This window comes from Capra hircus, chromosome 25 (genome assembly GCF_001704415.2).
Source record: "Capra hircus breed San Clemente chromosome 25, ASM170441v1, whole genome shotgun sequence".
In the NCBI taxonomy this organism is placed as follows: Eukaryota; Metazoa; Chordata; class Mammalia; order Artiodactyla; family Bovidae; genus Capra; species Capra hircus.
This window is the reverse complement of record NC_030832.1, coordinates 3,892,632-3,914,722: the sequence shown is the minus strand read 5'-3', so window position 1 is coordinate 3,914,722 and position 22,091 is coordinate 3,892,632. Positions and strand designations below refer to the sequence as shown.

The window sequence follows — 22,091 nt, the reverse complement described above, 5'->3', positions numbered from 1 at the left end:
CTGGGGGCCCCACCTGGGTGTCAGCGAAGAAAAGGGAGCCCCGGTGCCCAAGAGGGGCATCCGAGACCCGGGTGAGGGTCCTCAGCCTGGGGCGCGTGCGCCAGGCCGGGAGTCAGGGGCGAGGGGGCTGCGGAGCGCGCTCGGAAGAGCCGCCAGTGCGCCTCCGCCCGCCTGCCCAGCTTCTCGAGTGTCCGCGCTGGGAGGTGGGGTGGGATGGGCCGAGTCCTCCCAGGACCCCGCGTCCCCACCCAGATTCCAGGCCGGGCGCCCAGCTCGCTCCAGCCCGGCCGAGGGCTCGCCTGGAAGCCCCGCCCACCCGGCGCCCCGCCCCCGGGAAGGTACGCGCCACCTTCTCGGGAGCGGCGGGGGCAGCGGGGCCTGCGGGCGCCCCGCCCCCCGCGAGTAGTGACGGGCCGCCGCCGCCGCGCCGCACTCGGGGCTCCCGCGTCGCCGCCCGCTCACCTGCGCAGGCTGCCCGCCCCTCGGTGCGCGCCGGGGCCTCCGCCGCCCAGTGCCCAGCCCGGCGCAGCGACCCGCCGCCCCGCCCGGCCGCCACCATGAACTCGCTCTTCAGGAAGAGAAACAAAGGCAAATACAGCCCCACGGTTCGGACCCGCAGGTGAGGGGCCGCGCTGGGCCGGGATGCGGGGCCCGGGCCGTGAGGGGAACGGCCGGGCCTCCGGGGCCGCGGCGGCTGGGAGGGGGTGCGCACCGCCCTGGGAGCTCCGCGGGGCGGGAACCCAGCCTGGAGTGCGCGACGCGCGGGGACGCGGGCGCCCGAGGGCCACCCTTGAGCTGGGAAGCACGGCCGAGGTGGGAATGGAGGTGGGCCGGGGGCGCGGAAGGAAAACACGCTGGTTGGCCCCGGAAAGTTCTAGGAGCCGGGAGAGGACTGGCTTGGGCGCTTAGAGAGCAAGGTACTGAGGTGGAGTCACTGGGGGGTGGGGGTGGGGGTCTCCGCGTCCAGCGGTCGCTCTTGCGCCAGGGGTCCTCGAGGGCCAGGAAGCACCGCCCAGGTGGAGAGTGGTGTGTCCGGCGGACGATACACCCAAGGCGGGGCGGGGTCGGGGGCGACGGGGGCGGGGGTGTGTGCAGGGACAGAAGCACCGTCTAGGGGCGCACCCACGCGGTGAATTTGAGCTGGAGCGGGGGCGTGTCGGGGGACGTTCACCAGCGCTCCTTGGAGGGGCGCACAGGTGCTTCTGCAGTCGGGGAGGCGAGAGGTGAGGGGACGGATTTGGGGGGCGGGGAACGTGCCACCTGCAGCAGAACTTTCCGGCACCTGCCGTCCTGTGCTCCAGAGCCTGGTTCGGAGGAATCCGTGGGTGTGGGGTCGGGCTGGGGGAACCCGGGCTGAGGCACCCCTGATCCGCACTCCCTACCCCACCCCGAGGTCTGCGCAGCTCCTGGGAGGGCGGTCGAGCCTTCTCCCTGAATGATTTCTCAGGGGCGTGGCTGCCCGCAGCACACACACCCCCCCCTCCGCAACCAGCGCCGAAACTGGCGGCGTCTCTGAGGGCCTCCGGTTCCCAGGGCCGCCTGGGAAGGGAATGACATGTCTCGATGTGTTTGCGTTGAAACGGCAGCCCACGTCCACGTCTGCTTGGTAAGCCTAATGTATTCACTTAAGAGCCGGTTTAGGGGAACCTCAGTGAAGATGCTGAGATTGAGGGAGGGGGCAGGACCTCAGACCCTTCCTTGGCCTCTCTCTAGGGAAAAGGAGGCAGGGGCTATAGCTGGGAGGGAGCCTTTATCCACAAGGGGCTTCAGACAGGTGGGGAAACTAAAAAAAAATTGCAGAGCCCACCTGCCCAAGTGTATCCACCCCAAAGTGCCCTCATCTGAGACCCCCTCCCCTGGAAGCAGTCCCTCACTCTCTCCCAGGCCAGGGATGAAGGCGAGGAGACCCTGGCCTGCACTCCCACCCTGCCCCCCGTGGTCCAGCCCAGGCAGACCTGTCTGACAGGTGCAGGCAGCTTGGGCATGGTGTGGAGAGGGTGGGCCCTCCATGTCTTTGTTCAGTCAGTTCAGTTGCTCAGTCGTGTCTGACTGTTTGTGACCCCATTGACTGCAGCAAGCCAGGCCTCCCTGTCCATTGCCAACTCCAGGAGCCTGCTCAATCTCATGTCCATCGAGTCAGGGATGCCATCCAGCCATCTCACGGTGCCCTCACCTGAGATGTAGAGTGTGGGCCCTCCATGCCTTTGAGTTCCAGGCTTTTCAGAAACTCCCCTCCCCTGTGACCCCACTGCCCCTTCTCCCCTTTGCCTTGTTTCAAGTTCAGAAGCATTTCTTTCCCTCCCCTCCCCGGATCCCCTCCCACCCCCGCCCCCACCACACACACACACACAAGCCTCCCTGGTCTTTCCCAGCCCCAGGGATTGGGCAGGGCTCTGCGCGCTGCTCCTCAGTGGCCAGGTCCAGCTGGCTCTCCAGCCCAGCTGGGGTCCCGTCCAGTCCCTGAACTAGTCTTTCAGATGTTGCACAATCAGATGCTCCGTGCCAGCCAGGGAGGGCTGTGCTGTTCTCCCCCCACCAAGACCGGGGCCCCTCCAGTCCTCCACACACATGCACACACCCACACACCAGGAGATGGGCCAGCCTCGCCCTGCTCTCTGCCTCCCTCATCCCTCTGAGCTTCCCCTTCTTCCAGCTCTCCATCTGTCCAGTCCCCCAAGGGCTGGGCTTGGACCTAACAAAAGGTTATAATGAATCTGGACAATCTGGGAGGGTCTTGGCCTTCCCAGCAGAGGGCAGGAAGGAAGCAATTAACATCCTTTACAGCTTCGGGGACTCAGGGTTAATGGGCATGGATCCTGCACTTCGAAATACCCCTGGCCCAAGGCAGCCATCCGCTGCCCCTAGCTGAATGTGTGATCTCAGCTTGGAGGTCTCTTTCTCCAGGAAGCCCTCCCTGATTCTTCCCAAGATGGGATGAGATTCTTCCTTTGGGCCCCGTGGCCTTGCACAGTCACAGCCCTGTGTAGATGCCAGGTGACCGTGGTCTTGCCAGCCCAGCATGTTCCCCATGGTGGAGACAAGTTCATGGAACAGATTGCAGGGTCGAAGGTAGCCTCTTGAGTGTTACCCAGTGCTTGGCCCTGTACCCATAGCTCTAAGATGCCGTCGCTGGTCACAGGGTGCTGACCCCTAAGTTACTCTTGCACCCTGAGTTTTCTGGGGGCTTCCTCTTCTGTCTGGGGGAGGCAGGGTTGCCAGTGAGATTCAGCATTGAGGTGGTCAGTTGAACACCTCGCCTCTTGTTCCAGAGAGGCTCAGGAACCTCTCTGAATCTGTTTCCTTATCTGCAAGGCAGGCCTGGTACTAATGTCTTCCAAGTGGGGTTGCTGGGAGGAGCCAACATAACAATGGAGAAGATTCCGCCCGCCCCCTGCAAACCACCCCCCCACCCTGCGCTCCCCCCATCCCCCCCTCACCCCCCCCCCCCCGCCTTCACCTCCCCCACACCTCCCCAGGCTCATAGGAAGTGCCCAGAGTGAGGGTCAGCATCCCTCCCCCCAGCAAAGGGGATTCAGGAGCCAGTACTTGTGACTCACACACAACCCTGTGAGCGCAGGCTCTGGACAAGTGAATAGAAATCTGTGAATGGAGAGCCCCTTAGGAGAAAACTGCCCCTCCCTGTTTGTCAGCCTTGTAGCAGCTGGAACTGGGTGTGAGCTCCGCTGCTCCTGCTGCCCTGGTTTCTAATGACAGGTGTCGGAACTGGTGTTCACACCTGCGCTAATGACAGGGTCAGGCTGCTGGTGCAAGGTCACCAAGGATAGTGTCCAGCTCAGCGGGGAGGGCCTTGAGGGGCCCCGGTCCTACTGCCCTGCTTGGATTCTGAGAGTACAGCCCTGGCCGGTCCTTGCTCTCCAGCTGTGCCACTTGGGGAGAGCTGCTTGGCCTCTCTGAGCCTCTGCTTTCTCAGCTGTGGAATGGGCATAAAAATACTACCTGCCTGGTGATATTGTTGACATGATGATTAAAGGGAATAATGCAGGGAAAGGGTTGAGAATTACAGGAAGCCTCGTTCCACAGCAGCTGTGGTAGTTATAACTGTTGAATACATTTGAATAGGCACCTGCTATGTAGCTGGGACTGAGCTGAACGCCACGATGGACAGGCAGTGCACTGCACAACTCCTGGGGTATCATTCCGGGGAGTAGGGGTGGCTGTGGAGGAGACGTTGACAGTCTCTACATTTGATGGAATTTTGCTTAATTACCGCTGTGGTTGCAGGACTGTGTCATGGTGGTGATGGGAACCACTGAGAGTTTGGGAGGCATAGAGCTGGACAGATGAGATTTCCAGCCTGATGGCCCTGTTGCTCCCTGACTGGTCTGAAGTGAGATCTGTCAGGGTTAGGGTGGAGACCTGGATTATCGGGGAGGACTTCCTGGGGATGTGTCTGAACTGTCATTGGGAAGGATGGATGGTTAGACCCAGCTCTGCAATTAGACCGAACTCTGCCTGTGTTTGCGTTTGGCAAAGAAATTTGGCCTCTCTAGAAGCCTCGGCTTTCCCTTCAGTAAAATGGGACTAATTTTGTCCCTCTACCCAGACCTCGGTCCCAGTGAGCACCCAGCAGCCTGGCCTCACTTCCTGACCTCACCTAGGCAAAGTCCTACAAGAATGGCCCAGTCCTATGGGGACATCCTGTGGGGGAGGCAGGGCCCAAGGGTTTGGAGGCTGGTGAAAGGGGCGTGTGTCCTCCTGGAAGCTAGCTGGGGTACCCTGGGTCCCTCGGTGATGAAGAGCATGTCATCCAGGTGTGGGTTCAAGCCCCAGCTTTGCCTCTCCTGAGGTATGTGTCCTTGGGCAGGTCACAAAACACTTGAGTCTCAGTTTCCTCATCTATGAAACGGGAGTGTTTCATCCGCAGCAGCCATCAGCTGGTGAGGTTGCTAGTGGCTCAAGTGAGATAATGCATGTGACGGGCCCAGCTCCCAGTGAGTGCTCCCAGTGAGTGCTCAGTAAGTCAAGGCAGTGACAGTGGTGACTCTGATGAAAAGTGAAAGTCGCTCAGTTGTGTCTGACTCTTTGTGACCCCATGGACTATACAGTCCATGGATTTCTCCAGGCCAGAATACTGGAGTGAGTAGCCGTCCCCTTCTCCAGGGGATCTTCCCAACCCAGGGATCCAACCCAGGTCTCCTGCATTGCAGGCGGGTTCTTTACCAGCTGAGCCCTAAAGATGAGGATGGTGCTAAGAACGGGGCTGACCAGGCAGCTGGACTCCTTCCGGCTGTGGAGGCTGTTGCCCCAGGGGCACAGGAGGTCAGCTGACTCCCATTCTTTCGCCCTAGCATTCAGATGGACCCCACACACACACCTTAAGAAGACACATGGAGAGACACACCTGCGTGCATCGATCAGTGTCGGCTGAAAAGCCCGAACAGTCTGCAGGAGGGCCCTGTCAGCAAAGTTCACCTCCCACTACACGGGTAGCCGGGACTGGAGTGATCCGCCCAGCCATTTCTCAACACCTGCTGTGCACCCAGCACAGACATGTTGTATACATATGAAATGTTTTATATATATATAAAGGATGTTTATATATATATAAAGGATGTTTTATATATATATATATATGAAATCTCATTCTGACGCCGAGCCTGTAAGGCTACTGCTGGTATCCCATTTCACAGAGAGGAATGCTGAGGCCAAGAGTAAAGGTACTCTCCTTGGGCTCATGGCTCACACATGGCCAATGTTGGGGCCCCTGGAGAAGGAAACTAAGGCTCCCCACCTCAACCTGGGGTTGGTGCTGTCTCTGGGGACTGCCCCAGGCCAGATGGTGGAGTCACTGGGTTCTGTATCCCTGACTCCGCCCAGCAACCCTTTGCACCTCCCCTCTCTCTGGCTTTGCCCTCACTTGCCCAGTGCTGTTGGCAGAGGGAATGAGACCCGGTGAATTAGATTCAGGACAGAACAGAGCTGAACATGTAACAGTGGCTGCTAATGGTGGCATTTCAGACACAGGGAGCTCCTCTGGGGAGAGGCTTACCTCAAGTCACACCTTTTAGGCAACACTCCTAGGAGAGTGAGGGGCCTCTGGAGGGCCCTGGGGGCTGGGGGAGAAGCTGCCTTTGAGAACATGTCCAACGCTCCTTGTCAAGAGATTTCTGGCTCCTCTATGCTCCAGGCAGGGCTGTGTCGGGTGTTGCCAGCGCCACCTGCCACTCTCCAGCCTGCCTGCCTGCCCTGACCTGTCTTAGGAATGGGGAGATGGAAATGGCCCCTGGTCTTTGTTCTCTCTACTTTTGATGGGTCTTCTGTCCTCCTGAGCATAGGGAGCGAGGCCCCCGGTGCCCCTTCCTGCCTCCAGGCAGACTGAGCCCTGCCTTGGCCTCAAGGCTCCCTGCCTCCAGAGCGGGCAGCCCCGCTGGGGCCCCAGGCCCTGTCACCAGCGCCTGTATAGGGGTCAAGAAACAACAGTTAGAACCAGACATGGAACAACGGACTGGTTCCAAATTGGGAAAGGAGTACGTCAAGGCTATATCTTGTCAGGCTGCTTATTTAACTTATATGCAGAGTACATCATGAAAAACGCTGGGCTGGATGAAGCACAAGCTGGAATCAAGATTCCCAGGAGAAATATCAATAACCTCAGATATGCAGATGACACCACCCTATGGCAGAAAGTGAAGAGGAACTGAAGAGCCCCTTGATGAAAGTGAAAGAGGAGAGTGAAAAAGTTCGCTTAAAACTCAACATTCAGAAAACTAAGTTCATGGCATCTGGTCCCATCACTTCATGGCAAATAGATTGGGAAACAATGGAAACAGTGATAGACTTTATTTTCTTGGGCTCCAAAATCACTGCAGATGGTGACTGCAGCCATGAAATTAAAAGATACTCGCTCCTTGGAAGAAAAGCTATGACCAACCTAGACAGCATATTAAAAAGCAGAGACATTACTTTGCCAACAAAGGTCCAACTACTGATTTTTCCAGTGAGAGTTGGACTATAAAGAAAGCTGAGCACCGAAGAATTGATGCTTTTGAACTGTGGTGTTGGAGAAGACTCTTGAGAATCCCTTGGACTGCAAGGAGATCCAACCAGTCCATCCTAAAGGAAATCAGTCCTGAATATTCATTGGAAGGACTGATGCTGAAGCTGAAACTCCAATACTTTGGCCACCTGATGTGAAGAACTGACTCACTGGAAAAGACCCTGATTGTGGGAAAGATTGAAGGGACGACAGAGGATGAGATGGTTGGATGGCATCACCGACTTGATGGACAAGAGTTTGAGCAAGCTCCAGAAGTTGTTGATGGACAGGGAAGCCTGGTGTGCTGCAATCCGTGGGGTCGCAGAGTCAGACACGACTGAGCGACTGAACTGAACTGAGGAAGAAACCAGCAGCTCCTAAATTATGCTCCCCCAGAGGAGGGGGCTCAGAGGGTACTAAATAATAACACTGTTTTTGAAAAAAGTCTGAAACACGTATGGCCGAGTGGCAACATCAGCGAAGTCTCGGTGGCATTCTTTTCCATACTTTTCTGCACGTTTGAGCTAGGTTAAGAGTTTTCAAGTTTTTAAAAGTGAGGGGTGGGCTAGACCAGGGGGGCTGGCAGCTGATCCAGCCTGGAGGGAAGCCTGCAGTTCTGGATCTGAGTCCAGTCAGCAGGGAGACAGCAGAGAGGAAGAGGGAGCGGGCCTCAGCGGGGGGAGATGTCCAAGGCCTGGGGAGCAAGAATGGAGAACTCTGGATGCGGAGACTCAGAAGTGCAGGAGGGAACCACGGCCAGGAGCTGGGAGAGGTGTGAACACGTGACAGCCTCTGAGGCTGAGGTGCAGAGGAACAGCCATCCTGAATTATGACTGTATTGTCCTTAGACAGCAGTGCCCTCATCTGTCTTTTCCAGGTGAGGCTCAGTGTTTTAGAGTCTCAGCGGCTCTGAGCCAGGAGCAGATGAGCTGGCCGCTGGGGTGTCCCCTCTGGTCGCCCAGCCCATCCTTTCCTGGACAGAGGGCTTGTCAGGTCTTATAAATGCACAGTGGGCTGCTGGCTGGCCGGAGGCTCCACCCCACCCGCGGCCTGCTGACTCTGGAAGGCTGCGGAGCTGCAAGAAGACAGTCCTGTGCAGAATTCTTTACTGCTCCAGCAGCCAGGGCTCAGATGTCAGACTTGTGGCTTTGAGGGCTTTTCACTTCTCCATGCTGGGATGGGGACTTTTGGGTTCCAGCTGAAGGTTGAGAAAGGATTCCGAGTTTGTGCCATCAGGAACAGAGGAGGCTCCAATCCTGCTGCTCTGCATCAGGAACTCAACTCTTCCCAACTATAAACTGGGCAGCAAAACCCCCGTGTTACTGAGACGGAAGCTGAGGCTGAGGTCAGGGATGGAGGTAGAGTAGAAAGAGCCTGGGTTTGGGAGCCTGGATCTGCTTTCCAGGCCCAGTTGTGCCTCTTGTCAGCTGTGTTGCTGCTGGCCACCTTCCTGCCCCACTGTGGGCTTCATGAAGGTAGGGGCTTTGCAGACTGTGTGGTCACTCCCACACCCCCCGAATGATGCCTCACACATAGTAGGTACTCAGTGAGCAGCAGTGAGAGGTCTGTTTTGAATCTACAAATTAGAGACGTGTAGAATCATGGAGAGAACTGGAGATGATGTGTGTAAAAGCAGCAGACACATAGTAGGTGCTTCCTATTTGAAGGCCAGTACTCCTTGTCCACTGGTTTTGAACCTGGAATGATGTCCTAACAACTGGGGTTGTCCAGTTGGCTTGCTCCTGCTGCTGCTAAGTCACTTCAGTCATGTCCGACTCTGTAGTGTGTCCGACTCTGTGCGATCCCAGAGATGGCAGCTCCCCCGTCCCTGGGATTCTCCAGGCAAGAACACTGGAGTGGGTTGCCATTTCCTTCTCCAATGCATAAAAGTGAAAAGTGAAAGTGAAGTCGCTCAGTCGTGTCTGACTCTTAGCGACCCCGTGGACTGCAACCCACCAGGCTCCTCCATCCATGGGATTTTCCAGGCAAGAGTACTGGAGTGGGGTGCCATTGCCTTCTCTGACAGTTGGCTTGAGCCCCATTTAAATCTTGCAAAAATCTCCAAGACACACCCTGGTGTTACTCAAAGAGGTTTGAACTTCTGTGTGCGTGTGTCTGTAATGAGAGCCCAAAAGCACATGCCTGACATGAGGCCCCGAGGTGGGGAGGCCTTCCCTGGGTGGAAGCAGGTTAAACCATGAAACAGAGCTGTAGTTACTCCCACCAGCAGCCTTCTCACTGTAGAATCTACTTCCCGAGGATTAGTAGACAGTAAATTCCTCCACACCCAGCTAATTATCACTGAGGTTTCTAGTAGGGAGCCTGTCAGTCAGTTGGCCTGTCAGTCTGGTAATTTTTGGATGTTTTCTGTGTACTGTTCTCTGCAAGACTTCCTTCCTGCCGAGACCTGGGAATTCTTCCTCGATCTGCTGGTCTAGCCTTGCAGCACATGACTCTGGTTCGTTTCCTTGTTCCCAGCCCTGCCAGCACGTTAGAATCATCTGAGTTTTGGGACTTCTCTAGCAGTCCAGTGGTTAAGACTCCAAGTTCCCAATGCAGGGGCCCAGGTTCCATCCCTGCTCGACAAACTAGGTCCCACGTGCTGCAACTAAGACCTGGTGCAGCCAAATTAAAAAAAAAAAAAAATTATCTGAGCCTTGCAGGTGATGTCCAGGTCCTATGGCAGACCAGTTAGGTCAGAATCAGTGAGGCGGGGCCTACACTTCAGTCTTCTGATATGCAGCCGTCAAACCCGGTGTTTACACTGCCCTGAGTAAAGGGGCAGTGTAACTTGTCCATAGAGTTATATGTACCTTGCTGTTGTTTAGTCGCTAAGATATGTCCCACTCTTCCGCAGCCCCATGGGCTGCCCATGGTATTTCCCAGGCGAGAATACTGGAGTGGGTTGCTGTTTCCTTCTCCATGGGATCATCCTGACCCAGGAATCAAACCCGTGGGTCTCGCCACGTCTCCTGCTTTGCCGGTGGGTTCTTTACCGCTGAGCCACCACTGCGCCTTGCTCTTCCTTTAAAACAGCTGAAGCAGCAGTGGCCTGGTCAGTCGCACTCTATTCTTTTAGTCCCAAGCTTCCTATGCAATTCTGTTTTAGATGTGTGCCTTGCAGAATGGCGTAGAGCTGGCTTCTGTTTTGTGTTCGTGTTCTCCCGGGAGTCTTAGCTTTTAGCGGGCGAGTCTAGCTCATCCCCGTCTGTTGTTCTGACTGCAGCGTTTGGACCTGCTCCTGCCATGTATTTCCTATCGCCTATTTATCATGCTTTCGCTTTGCTTTCTTCTTGCTCTCTTCTTGCATTTTATGGGACTGACCTTTATTTTCACAATTAAATTAGGATACAAGGCCTGAAGTGGGCAGAGTGGATGAAAATACCCTGACCCAAACAGTCTGAATCTCTGGAATTACAGTTATTGGAGAGCTTTTCTAAATCCTGCCTATTAGACCATAAACTTTTGGACAATAAGGACTTACTTACCTTTTGGTAGAGGTTCTTCTGTGGCTCTTAATTCCAGGATTTGTGTAGGCTGGGGGCTCAGTAAATAAGTGTTGAATTAAATAGACATTTTAAGCATGTTGACAGCTCCAGGGACTTGCTGATGGAGAAGGGCCTGTAAGAGGGGCAAAGAGATGACAAGGAGTTGGGGGTGTGGTGAAAATTTATTCAGCAATTACTGAAGATCTGGAAATCTTGACGATCTGGAAAGCTGGAAAGCTGACGGGGGTGGCAACAGTCACCAGCGTGGATACTAACCTTCTGGCCCCAGGCAGGTCTGCCTTCCTCCCCAGTCTCAGCTTATGTATCTGCACTGGAAGCAATAATAGTACCAAGCTTGATGATGGGTTGTTAGGATCAAAGCAGGAACGCATGTCAGACACTGGGGGAGGGCGTGGCCCAGGGAGGGGTTCTGTCAAACCAGTTCCTTCCCCCTGCATGGCCTGTTCAGAGGGACAGGCTGGGAGCCCCTCGTGGTGGCATCTTAGGAGAATGAATGACTCAGCCTTAACTACCGCCACTGATGGTTACTCAACCACTGGGATTAATTATACTGCTGAAGATGCCAACGAGATGTAAGCCACTATGCCTCCCCTGGATGGTGAACGCCTTTCTGCTTTGTCTCCGGTCCTTGATCTCTCCCCATCACTTTGTGGAATAGTATTGACAGATGCTGGGATAGATTGAGGGCAGGAGGAGAAGAGGGTGACAGAGAATGAGATGGTTGGATGGCGTCTCCAGCTCAATGGACATGGGTTTGAACAAGCTCAGGGAGATGGTGAAGGACAAGGAAGCCCGGCGTGCTGCAGTCCATGCGGTCACAAAGAGTCGGACACGACGTAGCGACTGAACAACAATATTGACATCCCTCTTGTTCTGAGGAGGTGGCTCTAACACCTGTTCGGATCTTGACATCATCACTTCCTAACAGTGTGACTTTGAGCAGGTTTCTTAGCCTCAGTTATCTTCATCTGAAAAATGAGGAGAGAATTATTCACATGCTATAAAGTGTCTGCTCAATTCAACCTGTATTTATTGAGCCCCAAGCCTGTGCAAAGCCTGGAATTAAAGGCTACAGAAGGGTCCTCCCCTCCCAAAAGATGAGTAAATCCTTCTTGTCCAAAAGTTTATCACCTAATAGAATTAAGAAAAGTACCCCCAATTACCATAAGGGCATGTTTCTCCCAGGATTGCCAGGTGTCAGGAGATGCTGCAGGAATAGGCTGAGCGGGTGATGGGCACCTAGTGAGTCCTCTCAGTGTCTGGCTGTGCGTTTCTTCAGTCATTTCCTGCACCTCCTGTGTGTGCCTTTGCGGTAGAGACAGGGCAGGTGTCCTGGAGTGAAACCCTGTGCTCTCTCAGCCTGGCAGTGTTTAAAGAAGGTGGGGTCTGGGGGCCACCTAGCACGCAAGATGAACTTGGAGGTTCCTCTGGGGGCCGCTTAGGCCCTGGAGGCAGGCAGGACCCAGAAGGGGTTGACTGTGGGGAACAGGAGGTCAGGCCCCTTCTGTGGACTCTAGGAGGGGCGAGGCTGGGACAGGCTGGTTCCCAGGAGAGGTGTGGGCTCCTGTGCATGCCAGACATTCCGAGACTGATCATCCAGCTCCGCTCGCACCCACTGAGACAGAATTAACCCCCAAAGGGAGGGACTGTGGACATCATCAAGGACCAGAACGTGGGGACTGACTCAGGCCTGGAAGGTGAGGTGGCGCTGGCCAGGGAGGAAGGGCCGTCACCATCAGCCACACCCTGTCCCTGCCAGTTCCCATCTTGACGCCCAGAAAGAAAAAGCATGTTGGGCGTGACCGACAGGTGACAGAACAGTTCTAGGCGGGCAGCGACTGCTGGGGTGGGGGCTTATGCTAGGGCTGTGGCCCCTCCATAGTGGTATGACCCCCTGGAGGTGGGTCAGGAAAGAGGCCGTTCTCCCAGGAAGGAGGGTGGCGTGGCTGGCTCTGGCCGGTGGCCATGGGCAAAGACACTGGAGCTCTGGGGGCCCGGGAAAGGGTGTGGGGCTGTGGTCTGTGTGCTCTGGTGCTGCGCACCCAGGCACTGCGCTCTGCTGAGCACAGCTGGGAGCCCTGGATTGTTTTGAAGTCAGGCAGCCAGAGACCCATAGATGAGACCTGGCCTTGGGCAGGTGTCTGGCCAGTCTGTGTGGATCTGGTGGGACACTGGCAGGAAGCAAAGGAAATGACCTTTTTTTCCTCCAATTAATTATTAATTTCCTTGGCTGTGTCAGTTCTTAGTTGCAGTGCACAGGATCTCCACTGTGTCACAGGGTATCTTTCACTGTGACACACAGATCTTCTAGTTGAGGCTCAGTGGCCCCACAGCATGTGGGATCTTAGTTCCCCCACCAGGGGATCGAACCCACATCCCCTGTGTTGCAAGGTGGATTCTTAACCACTGGACCACCAGGGAAGTCCCGGGAAATGACCTTTTATTACGTGGCCCTAGGGTGCTAGTGGTAAAGAACCCACCTACCATTTCAGGAGATGTAAGAGACGTGGGTTCAATTCCTGGGTTGGGAAGATCCCCTGGAGGAGGGCACTCCAGTATTCTTGCCTGGAGAATCCCATGGACAGAGGAGCCTGGTGGGCTACAGTCTATTGGATTGTGAAGAGTCAGACATGACTGAAGTGACTTCGCATGCACGCGAGGATGCTGATAACTACCTTGTGATGCACGCAGGTACCAGGCACTAATGTTCCGAGCCTCCTCCAGCTTCATTATGGCAGGACTGATGGGCTGCAGTCATTGTGGGCTTATCGCAGAGCGGTGTAGGGGCTGCAGAATCACCCAGAACTATGCCATCATATTTGTTAACCACTTGCCATGTGAGATATGCATAGAACAACCTGAGATGCCCTGCAAGTATAAACCACATGCCAGGTGTTGAGGAAAAGAGAATGTAAACTGTCCCTTTAATAATGTTCTATTGACTGTCAGAATAATGGTTTAGCTGTGCTGTGTGTGTGTGTTAAGTCACTTCAGTAGTGTCCGACTCTGCAATCCTGTGGACTGTAGCCCGCCAGGCTCCTCTGTCCATGGATTTCCCAGGCAAGAATAGTGGGTTGCCATGCCCTCCTCCAGGGGATCTTCCTGACCCAGGGATTGAACCTGCATCCCTTATGTCTCCTGCGTTAGCTATATTAGGTTAAATCAAATGGTGTATAAAAGTTAAGTTCACCTGTTTCTTTTTATGTTTTTTTGCGTGGCTACTAGGAAGATTTAAACTACAAATGTACTCACATTCTGTTTTTATTGGACAGTGGTGGCTTTGAAAGCAAATCAACCTAGTCCCCACCCTATCTGCCTTGGGAACATTTTCCACCTATCAGATATGTCTTTCTGTTTGCTACGCAGTCAGTGGATCCAAAAACCTCATTGTGCAGACAAGGAAATTAAAGGTAGGCAGGTGAAACAGCACATGGTGTTATTCCAAATGCCAGCAGCTGTTCATCAGATTAATGCTGGGACGAGCTCTGTGCCGGGCACCATGGACACAGCAGTGAGCCAAACAGACCAAAATTCCAACAATCCTGAGCCTTTCTGGTGTGACACGTACGTCCAAGGTCCAAAGTGTTTTACGAGGCTCCTCTCTTTGAACTGTCTCCATCCTCTGGATGAGGCTGATTCTTATTCCCATTTTGCAGATGAGAAAACTGAGGCACAGAGAGGCTAAGGAACCTGCCCGAGCTCTCTCAGTCTCTGTTCTTTCCCTGGGCCAGGCTGACTCAGTTTCCCTCCCTGCAGGCAGGATGGAGAGGAATGGACCAGTTGCTGCAGGGTGACCGGGACAGAGAGAGCTGACAGCAGGAAGGGCTGGGCCGGGCAAGGCAGGTCCCAGACAGGAGAGCGAGCTCTGTTCTGAGCGTGTTTGGGAGCATCGACAAACCTGATCTCCGACAAATGTGCAGAAGTTGGCTGGGGGCAGCAAGGGTCAGAGTGCAAGGAGATGGCTGGGCGTGGCCATTACATTGGTCCAGGCGACAGGTGATGCTCTTGATCAAGGTGAGGGCCTTAGGGCCAGAGGGAGGATGGAAGCACAGGGCTCTCTTCCCAGATGGAACCAGGGGAGGCAGAGGCAGGGATCTCAGGTGGTCTTCGGGTTCTGCTTGAACAACCGGGTAGACAAAGCCTCTCTGCCCTGCCCGTCGGCCGTGTCCCTGCTGCAGACCAGGTGCAGCAAAGCTCATAGTGGAAACCCCCTAAACCCCTCAAATCCCAAGCCTAGCGGCCTAATCCTGACTCCAGACCCAAGAGGGTTCCTCCTGACTGGGGCTGGGGCTGCGCCCTCTCATTACCCGTATATGTGCATGGCCCCTCCCCGCAGGAACTGGAGGAGACATTCCCAAATATTGAGGTGGCTTGTGAATTCTCCATGCCCGGGCGAGGTGACATCCACAAGGCGGAAGCAGAGTGGGTCTGGGCTTGCATGAAGATCAGTGCGGATGGCCTGGGTGACCCAGGGTCTTTTTTTTTTTTCAGCTCCCCCGTGCCTGTGGGTTCTGACATGGGACCTTGGCTGCCAGCTTTTATCAGCTCCTTAAAAGGAGCCCAGATCCCTGGGTGGTGACTCTGGGTGGAAGGAGAGAACCTGGGCTGCCTGCAAGGCACCACTTTGTACCTGTTCTCTCAGTTAACCGTGCCCCAGCCCTGAGAGGTGTGGACTGCCGTGATCCCCAGTGACAGACGGGTGACCTGAGGCTCAGGAAGGCTAGGTAACTGACAGCTTAATAAGGCCTGAGTCAGGATCTGGATCTAGGCCGCCTGCCTTTGGTCCGGGTGCTTAACCACCAGGTTATACTGCGGCATGGCTTATCGTGGAAAAGGGCCAGGGGCTCCCCACCCAAAGTAAAGCATGAAGGAGTGATTGGCGGTAGGTGGGGCTGAGGGTCCTGCAAGAGCCCTGGGTGCTCTTTCCCCACCTGGAGCATCCACAGAGTCTGGGTGACCCGGAGTGCCGCCTCTGTCCCCACTTCTCTGATCGGATTTCCTGCCGGCCCACTGGGCTTCACAGCACGGGGGTTCCAGCCCCGGCTCCCCAGTCTGAAGCTGACCTCCTGGGCTTTGAGCAGCCACCCGCAGAGCAGGCCAGGCTGTGCTTGTAGAGTTTCTAACTGGTGATGGAGTGAGGGTGCCCGATGCCCCGTGAGGCTCCCAGGCCATCTCCCCACAGCTCTAACTCCCAGAGCACATCCTGAAGGACAAAGAGACGCCTGTTCCAGGCTGGTGCGTGCAGGCTCAGACCCAGAAAGCGATTGTTTGTCCCAGAGTGTCCTCAAACCCAGTCATGGGACTCTGAGGCAGCCCCAGACGTCCCCCTGGCCGTGCCCTCCTTGCACCAGGAGTCTCATACGCAGACCGGGCCAAGGAAACGGGGTCCCTTTTCATGCCTCGGATGGGACCTGGGCCCTCGCCAGACTCCAGCGTCCTCAGCCTTGGAAAAGAAAACAAGGGCGGATTCTCTGGAAAAACAACCCCTGTCTGCAGGGTGTGACTCCACCTGGCTTGTGAAACCCATTTACCTTGTCTGACCAAAGTCTGGGCTGGGTTGAGAGGACCATTTCTGGAGACAGCCAAGAGCTGGGTCCCATTGGCCTTTATTAATACCAGGTGGGGTCTCGGGCCACAGCACCCACTGCCCGACCTGTCAAGATGGGCATCCCTAGACACACCATTGCCCAGAAAGATCTGCTTCTATAGGGTTTTGCTAGAAAACCTGGAAATCTAGACATGAAAAAGTGAGTGTTAGTTAGCTCAGTCATGTTTCTTTGTGACCCCATGGACTGTAGCCCACCAGGCTCCTCTGTCCACGGAATGCTCCAGCAAGAATACTACAGTGGGTTGCCATTTCCTTCTCCAGGGGATCTTCCCAACCGAGGGAGCAAACCTGGGTCTCCTGCATTGCAGGCAGATTCTTTACCATCTGAGCCACCAGGGAAATCTAGAAGGAACCTTTAAAGAAAGAAAACCAAAACAACTGAGTTATGAGGGCTTCCCTGGTGGTCCAGTGGTTAAGCCTCCTCACTGTCTTGCCATCGCAGGGTGCACGGGTTCGATCCCCAGTCGGGAAACTAAGCTCCCACATGCCACGCATTGTGGCCAAAACATTAAAGAGAGAACAACTGAGCTATGAACTTCGTTCTGCCTGCCCAGTTTCCCCGGATGCCTCGTCCTGTTCCAGGCCCCCAGGTTGCACTCAGTCATCTCTGCCCGTCTGACCGTTCCTTAGTCTGGTCTCTCATGGCCTCGGCAGTTTTGAAGAGGTCTGGTGAGGCGTTTTGCGTTTGTCTGCTGGCTCCCATCCATGGCTTGTGGGTCGTGCGTTACCAGGGAGGATTCTGAGGAGGTGCCATGCCCCCTGTGTCGAGGTGCCTTCTCCCTGGTGGTGTTCACCTTGCTGTCCTCGGTGCTGTGAAGTTCCTGTTTTTTAGAAGGAACCTACTTCCAGCTTCCCTGGTGGCTCAGCCTGTAAAGAATCTGCCTGCAATGCAGGAGACCCAGGTTCCATCCCTGGGTTGGGAAGATCCCCTGGAGTAGGGAATGGCAACTCCGGTATTCTTGCTTGGGAAATCCCTTGGATAGAGAAGCCTGGTGGGCCATAGTCCATGGGGTCGCAAAGAGTCGGACACGGCTGAGCGACTTTCACTCACTTCTTTTACAGAACCAGGCACCACTGGCAAGCGGGGTTCCCCGGGAGAGAAAGGGGGTCCATAGGCACAACCTCATGCACAGATCAGGGAGCAATGTAAGGGCGCAGTTTCATGTGGATGGAAAGGCCTTCGGGGAGTAAAGGTGCATGGGGAAGTGTTCTGTGGATAGGCATTGTCACCACTGAGGGGACCCCTGCAGTGTGCTAGGTGATTAGACCGAATATTTGCTGAGTGTCTCCACTGTGCCAGGCACTGTTTTAGGTGCTGGTGAAACTGGTGACACCCCACTCGTTCAGAAGCTGCTGTAAATCTCTAGCTCAGTCCTCGAACCCCAAAGTGGTCTTTGAAACTTGATTCCAGGGTCCCAGAAGTGACCCTGACCCTCACCACCCACCTCACTTGCCTAGATAGGATGAATCTTGCCCATCTGATGGATGATAAAACTGAGATTCAGAAGCAGAAAATAGCTCTTTCAAGGTTGTGTGCGCAGTCACTCAGTTGTGTCCGACTCTTTGCAAGTCCACGGGCTATAGCCCGCCCTCCTCTGTCCATGGGATTCTCCAGGCAAGAATGCTGGATCCGGTGGCCTTCTCCTTCTCCAGGGGATCTTCCCAACCCAGGGACCAAGCCCCCATCTCTTGCATCTCTTGCGTTGGCAGGCGGGTTCTTCACCACTGCGCCACCTCCATGGTGGGGATATTGGCCAGGCCGGTGGAACGCCACCTCTCCCGCAGCGTCCTCTTGTTGATCTGTCCCTTGCCTTTCGTGGCGCTGGGTTACGAGGTTACACGGATGGTTAGCGCAGTCAGGATTTGAACCCTGTCTGGCTGTGGACACTGGCTGCTCCCTGTGTGACCTTGGGCGGGTGCCTGCGCTTCTGAGGGCCTCAATTTGCTCACCTGTGTAATGAGCAGGTGGGGCTTGATGACTTCTGAGGCACCTACCAGTGCCGACGGCCACTGCCCTCAGCATCTCTGTCCGTGTTAAACTTCTGAGTAAGTGGAGGGAGGCTGGGTGTGTCCCTCCCCCAGCCTGTCACTCAGATCCTCTTCCCTGGTCCCTTCCCTTCTCGGGTGGGGTTGGGGATGGGCACCTCAGCTTTCCTGGCTCAGCCCAGAGATCCCCATCTCCGTGAGTGGGACCGGACTCGGAAGAGGCTGGTAGGGAAGATCTGTATCCGGGCCTCCATCAGTTGGGCCGACAGCCCCCCAGGGGCCGTGTCTGGCTGCCTCAGTGTGGCCCATTAGCTGGATGAAAAGCTGGACCGGCCCAGCCAGTTGTCAACCCTCTTGGGATCTGCACATACACACACACACACAACACCCACCCCCACACCCCCACACCCCTGCCCCTGCAGGTTCCCGACTCACCCGCATTCCTGTACTCCTGGTGTGGGGCTCTGCGGCTCTCAAGGGGAGCACACGTCCACTCCTATGGCCAGCTGGATGGCAGGAGGAAGGCAGGACCCTTTGGGGCCTCTCATCTGGGACTCCAAACCCAAAAGGCAGAAGTGCTGAGACTGCTCCAGAGGCATGGGCTTGAATCCCAGCTCTGCCTTGCTTTAGCTAGTGAGACTGTGGCCAAGCGAGCTAATGGCTCTGTGCATCAGTTTCCCCATCTGTAAAATGGGAGAGCAGTGCTACTTCAGCGGGTGGTAGGATTAATGAGCTCATCTGGATGTGATTTGCTTAGCACCAGCCAGGCACATGGTCAACCCTCTGTGAGGTTTTAACTAGCATCTTCCAGGCAGCTGGGTGTAACCCAGAGCTGGCCCAGCCTCCATGGAAAACAGGATAAAAGCTGGGGACCATTCAAGAGGGTGGGGGAAGAAGAAACATATCCCTGCCACTTGTAAATGGCACTTGCCAATGTTTTTGATAACAGTTTTGTTGAGACATAACTCGCTCACCATACAGTTCACTCACTGTGCTTGTGCTTAGGTGGTCAGTTGTGTCTGACTCTTTGCGACCCCGTGGACTGGAGCTCACCAGGCTCTTCTGTCCGTGGGAATTCTCCAGGCAAGAATACTGGCGTGGGTTGCCACGCTTTCCTCCAAGGGATCTTCCCAACGTCGGGATCAAACCCAGGTCTCCCGCGTTGCAGGCAGATTCTTTACCATCTGAGCCACCTGGGAAGCCCAGTTCACTCATTAAAAGTGTACAATTCAGTTGTTTTGAGTATATTCACAGAATTATATGACCACCACCATAATCAGGGGTTTCCCAGGTGGCACTAGCAGTAAAGAACCTACCTGCCAGCGCAAGAGATGTGAGAAACTTGGGTTTGATCCCTGAGTTGGGAAGATCCGCTGGAGGAGGGCATGGCAACCCACTCCAATGTTCCTGCCTGGAGAATTCCATGGACAGAGGAGCCCGGCGGGTTACAGTCCATGGGGTCGCAGAGAATCGGATGCGACTAAAGCGACTTAGAACAATGCACAGCATAATCAATTTCAGAGCATTTCGTCACCTTAAAAAGAAACTCACGCCCTTTAGCACTCCCTCCCCTTCTGTCTCCTGCCCCTCCTGACTATTAATCTACTCTCTCTTTCTATGAATCTGCCTACTCTAGATAATTCATGTACGTGGACCTTTTGTGTCTGGCCTCTTTGACTTAGCCTCGTGGTTTCAAGGTTTCTCCGCACTGTAGCCTGTGTTAGCGTTTCATCCCTGTTTTCTGTTGTACGGATGCTCTGCGTTTCATTCATCTGTTCACTAGTTGAACATTCGTGTTGTTTCCGCTTCCTGACTGCTGTAAATACTGCTGCTGTGAACATTTGTGTACAAGCTCTTATGTGGGCCTGTGTTTTTGTTTCTCTTGATACCTATCGAGTAGAATTGCTGGTTTCCTTGCTTGTAAAGGGGCACACACACCTCCCCTAGGGAGCTGGGGTGAAGATGCTACCGGGGCTGTGTCTGTGGACGTGTCTGATGTCTGGTGAAGCGTGTGCACTAGGTTTCAAGTTACCGCAGTGACTCCGTGGTCATCCCCAGAAGACAGATGGAGAGACTGAGGCACCTCAAGGCTGAGGTGCTTGCCTGGGACGGTCCCAGCAGTAAGTGGTCCAGCAGGCCTTGGAACCCGCGCCTGTCTGACCACACGCTTCCGCCGAGCTGTCCTTTGTTCCCCACCAGGAGCACCAGGTCCATGGAGCTGGCTGTCCCCACCCCACCGCCCTGTGTCCCCTTCCAGTGCTGGGCTTTGGCTGGAGTAATGGGCTGGCCAGGGTGTGGTCCAGGAGGCACTTTCCTTGAACCTGTCCCAACCAGTGAGGGGCCTGGTTCGGGAGCTGGCTCCTTGCCCTGAGATGCGGCTGGGCTGGACCCGAGAGGGTTAGAGGCCCCCACCTAACCCACACTGCAGGATCACAGTGGTGTCCTTGGCTGTCATGGTTAAATATTTGGGTTGCGACTCACCACGTCTGACTGCTGAGGCCACGGTGGGGTCAGCGGCTGGGGTTGGGTTGAGGGCGGAAGTGTTCACATGTGCCACGTGGCCAGCCCACGCCAAGGTGGGGGACAATGGGAGTCGGCCCATGGCCCAGCAGCCTCACCCCACCTTACCCAGAGCCTCCCTGCACGGTCGCCTCCTCTGAGCCTTCCTGGGTGCTCCACTGAATACCAGCTTTCTCCACCACAGGACTTCTCAGAGCCTTTACTGACTTATTGAGGGGTCGGGTTTTCCTAACCGCCCTGAGTGACAAAGCTTTCATTCCAGGAGCAATTACAGGACTAGGGTTCCTGAGGCCCCACTTGGGGAAAGGCTGCTTCCTTGGTTTTCTTTGCAGAGGGTGTGGCCTGGGTCTCGTTCGCCAAGACCCTAGCCCTCTCCCCTCCTAGCACCTGTGTATCCAGACCTGGCACAGAGCAGGCCTCCAGGCAAGGTTTGGGCCTGAGCCGGACAGTCTTGCAGCTTCTGTTCGTGTTCCTGTTCCTTCCACCACTCCGGCTTCCCCCGCAGCATCAGTAGCGTCTGCAGTGTTGAGTCTCAGACCCTGCCATTGTTCAGTCGCTAAGTCGTGTCTGACTCTTTGCAGCCCCATGGACTGCAGCACGCCAGACTTCCCTGTCCTTCACCATCTCCCAGAGTTTGCTTAAACTCATGTCCACTGAGTTGGTGATGCCATCCAACCATCTCATCCTTTCTGTCCCCTTCTCCTCCTGCCCTCAATCTTTGGAGTCAGTATATGAAGTCTTTGGTGGAGATTGGAGGACTAAGTACCAATCTCAACCGCTGCTGGGTAGCTGTGTGACGATGACCAAGTTGCTTTCCCTTTCTGGTCTTTGTTTCCTCCTTTGTTTAGAGAAAACAAGGAGCTGGACAATGATCATTAAGGCTCCTTAAGTATAATCATGAACCTTCGTGAGACTTACGGGGCGCCCAGCTCTTTGCCTGCCTAGCCTCACTCCCATTCCTAACACCCAGCTGGGAAAGGCCCATCTAATAGCGGGAAGCAGAGGCACAGAGAGGGACAGCAGCTTGGCCAAGTCACACAGCCCCAGTGCACATCTGAGTCCAAAACCAAGGTCTCCTCCTCTCCCCCAGTAGTGCTTGCCAGGGTGGGCTGTAGTGAGATTTTGCAGGGCAGACAGATGCAGCCAGAGAGAAGACAGAAACACCGAATGAGAAAGCCTTTCCGATTTCAAATCTCTCCCAGACACTCTGAGAACTCTCAGGAGGTCTCAGCTTGGTGCCAGCAGAGCTCTAGCTTGGCTGTGGGGCGTGCATGCCAAGCTCTGCCTTTAAGCAGGAGAGGTCAGGGCTCAGTTTCAACGTGTGCAGGCGGCCAGGTGCCCAGCTAGAACTTAATGCCATCCTCTTATTTCTGTGGAATTTATTTTGGCTATTACCTCTTTATGGCAAAGGCTTTTGGTTTTCTGTTTACAATGGGGAAGCAAGTCCTCTTTTTTAGAAAATTTATTTAAA

The 22,091-nt window shown here is 55.1% G+C and overlaps 1 protein-coding gene across 2 annotated transcripts in view; it reads left to right on the top strand.

Moving 5' to 3' along the window:
- PPL (periplakin) overlaps positions 422 to 22,091 on the top strand; it is a 47,705-nt gene continuing 26,035 nt past the window's right edge. For both annotated transcript variants that reach the window (XM_018040145.1, XM_018040144.1), the window contains exon 1: positions 422 to 619. In XM_018040145.1, coding sequence (XP_017895634.1) covers positions 558 to 619 — 62 coding nt within the window. In that variant the 5' untranslated portion in view covers positions 422 to 557. The remainder of the gene's footprint in view (positions 620 to 22,091) is intronic.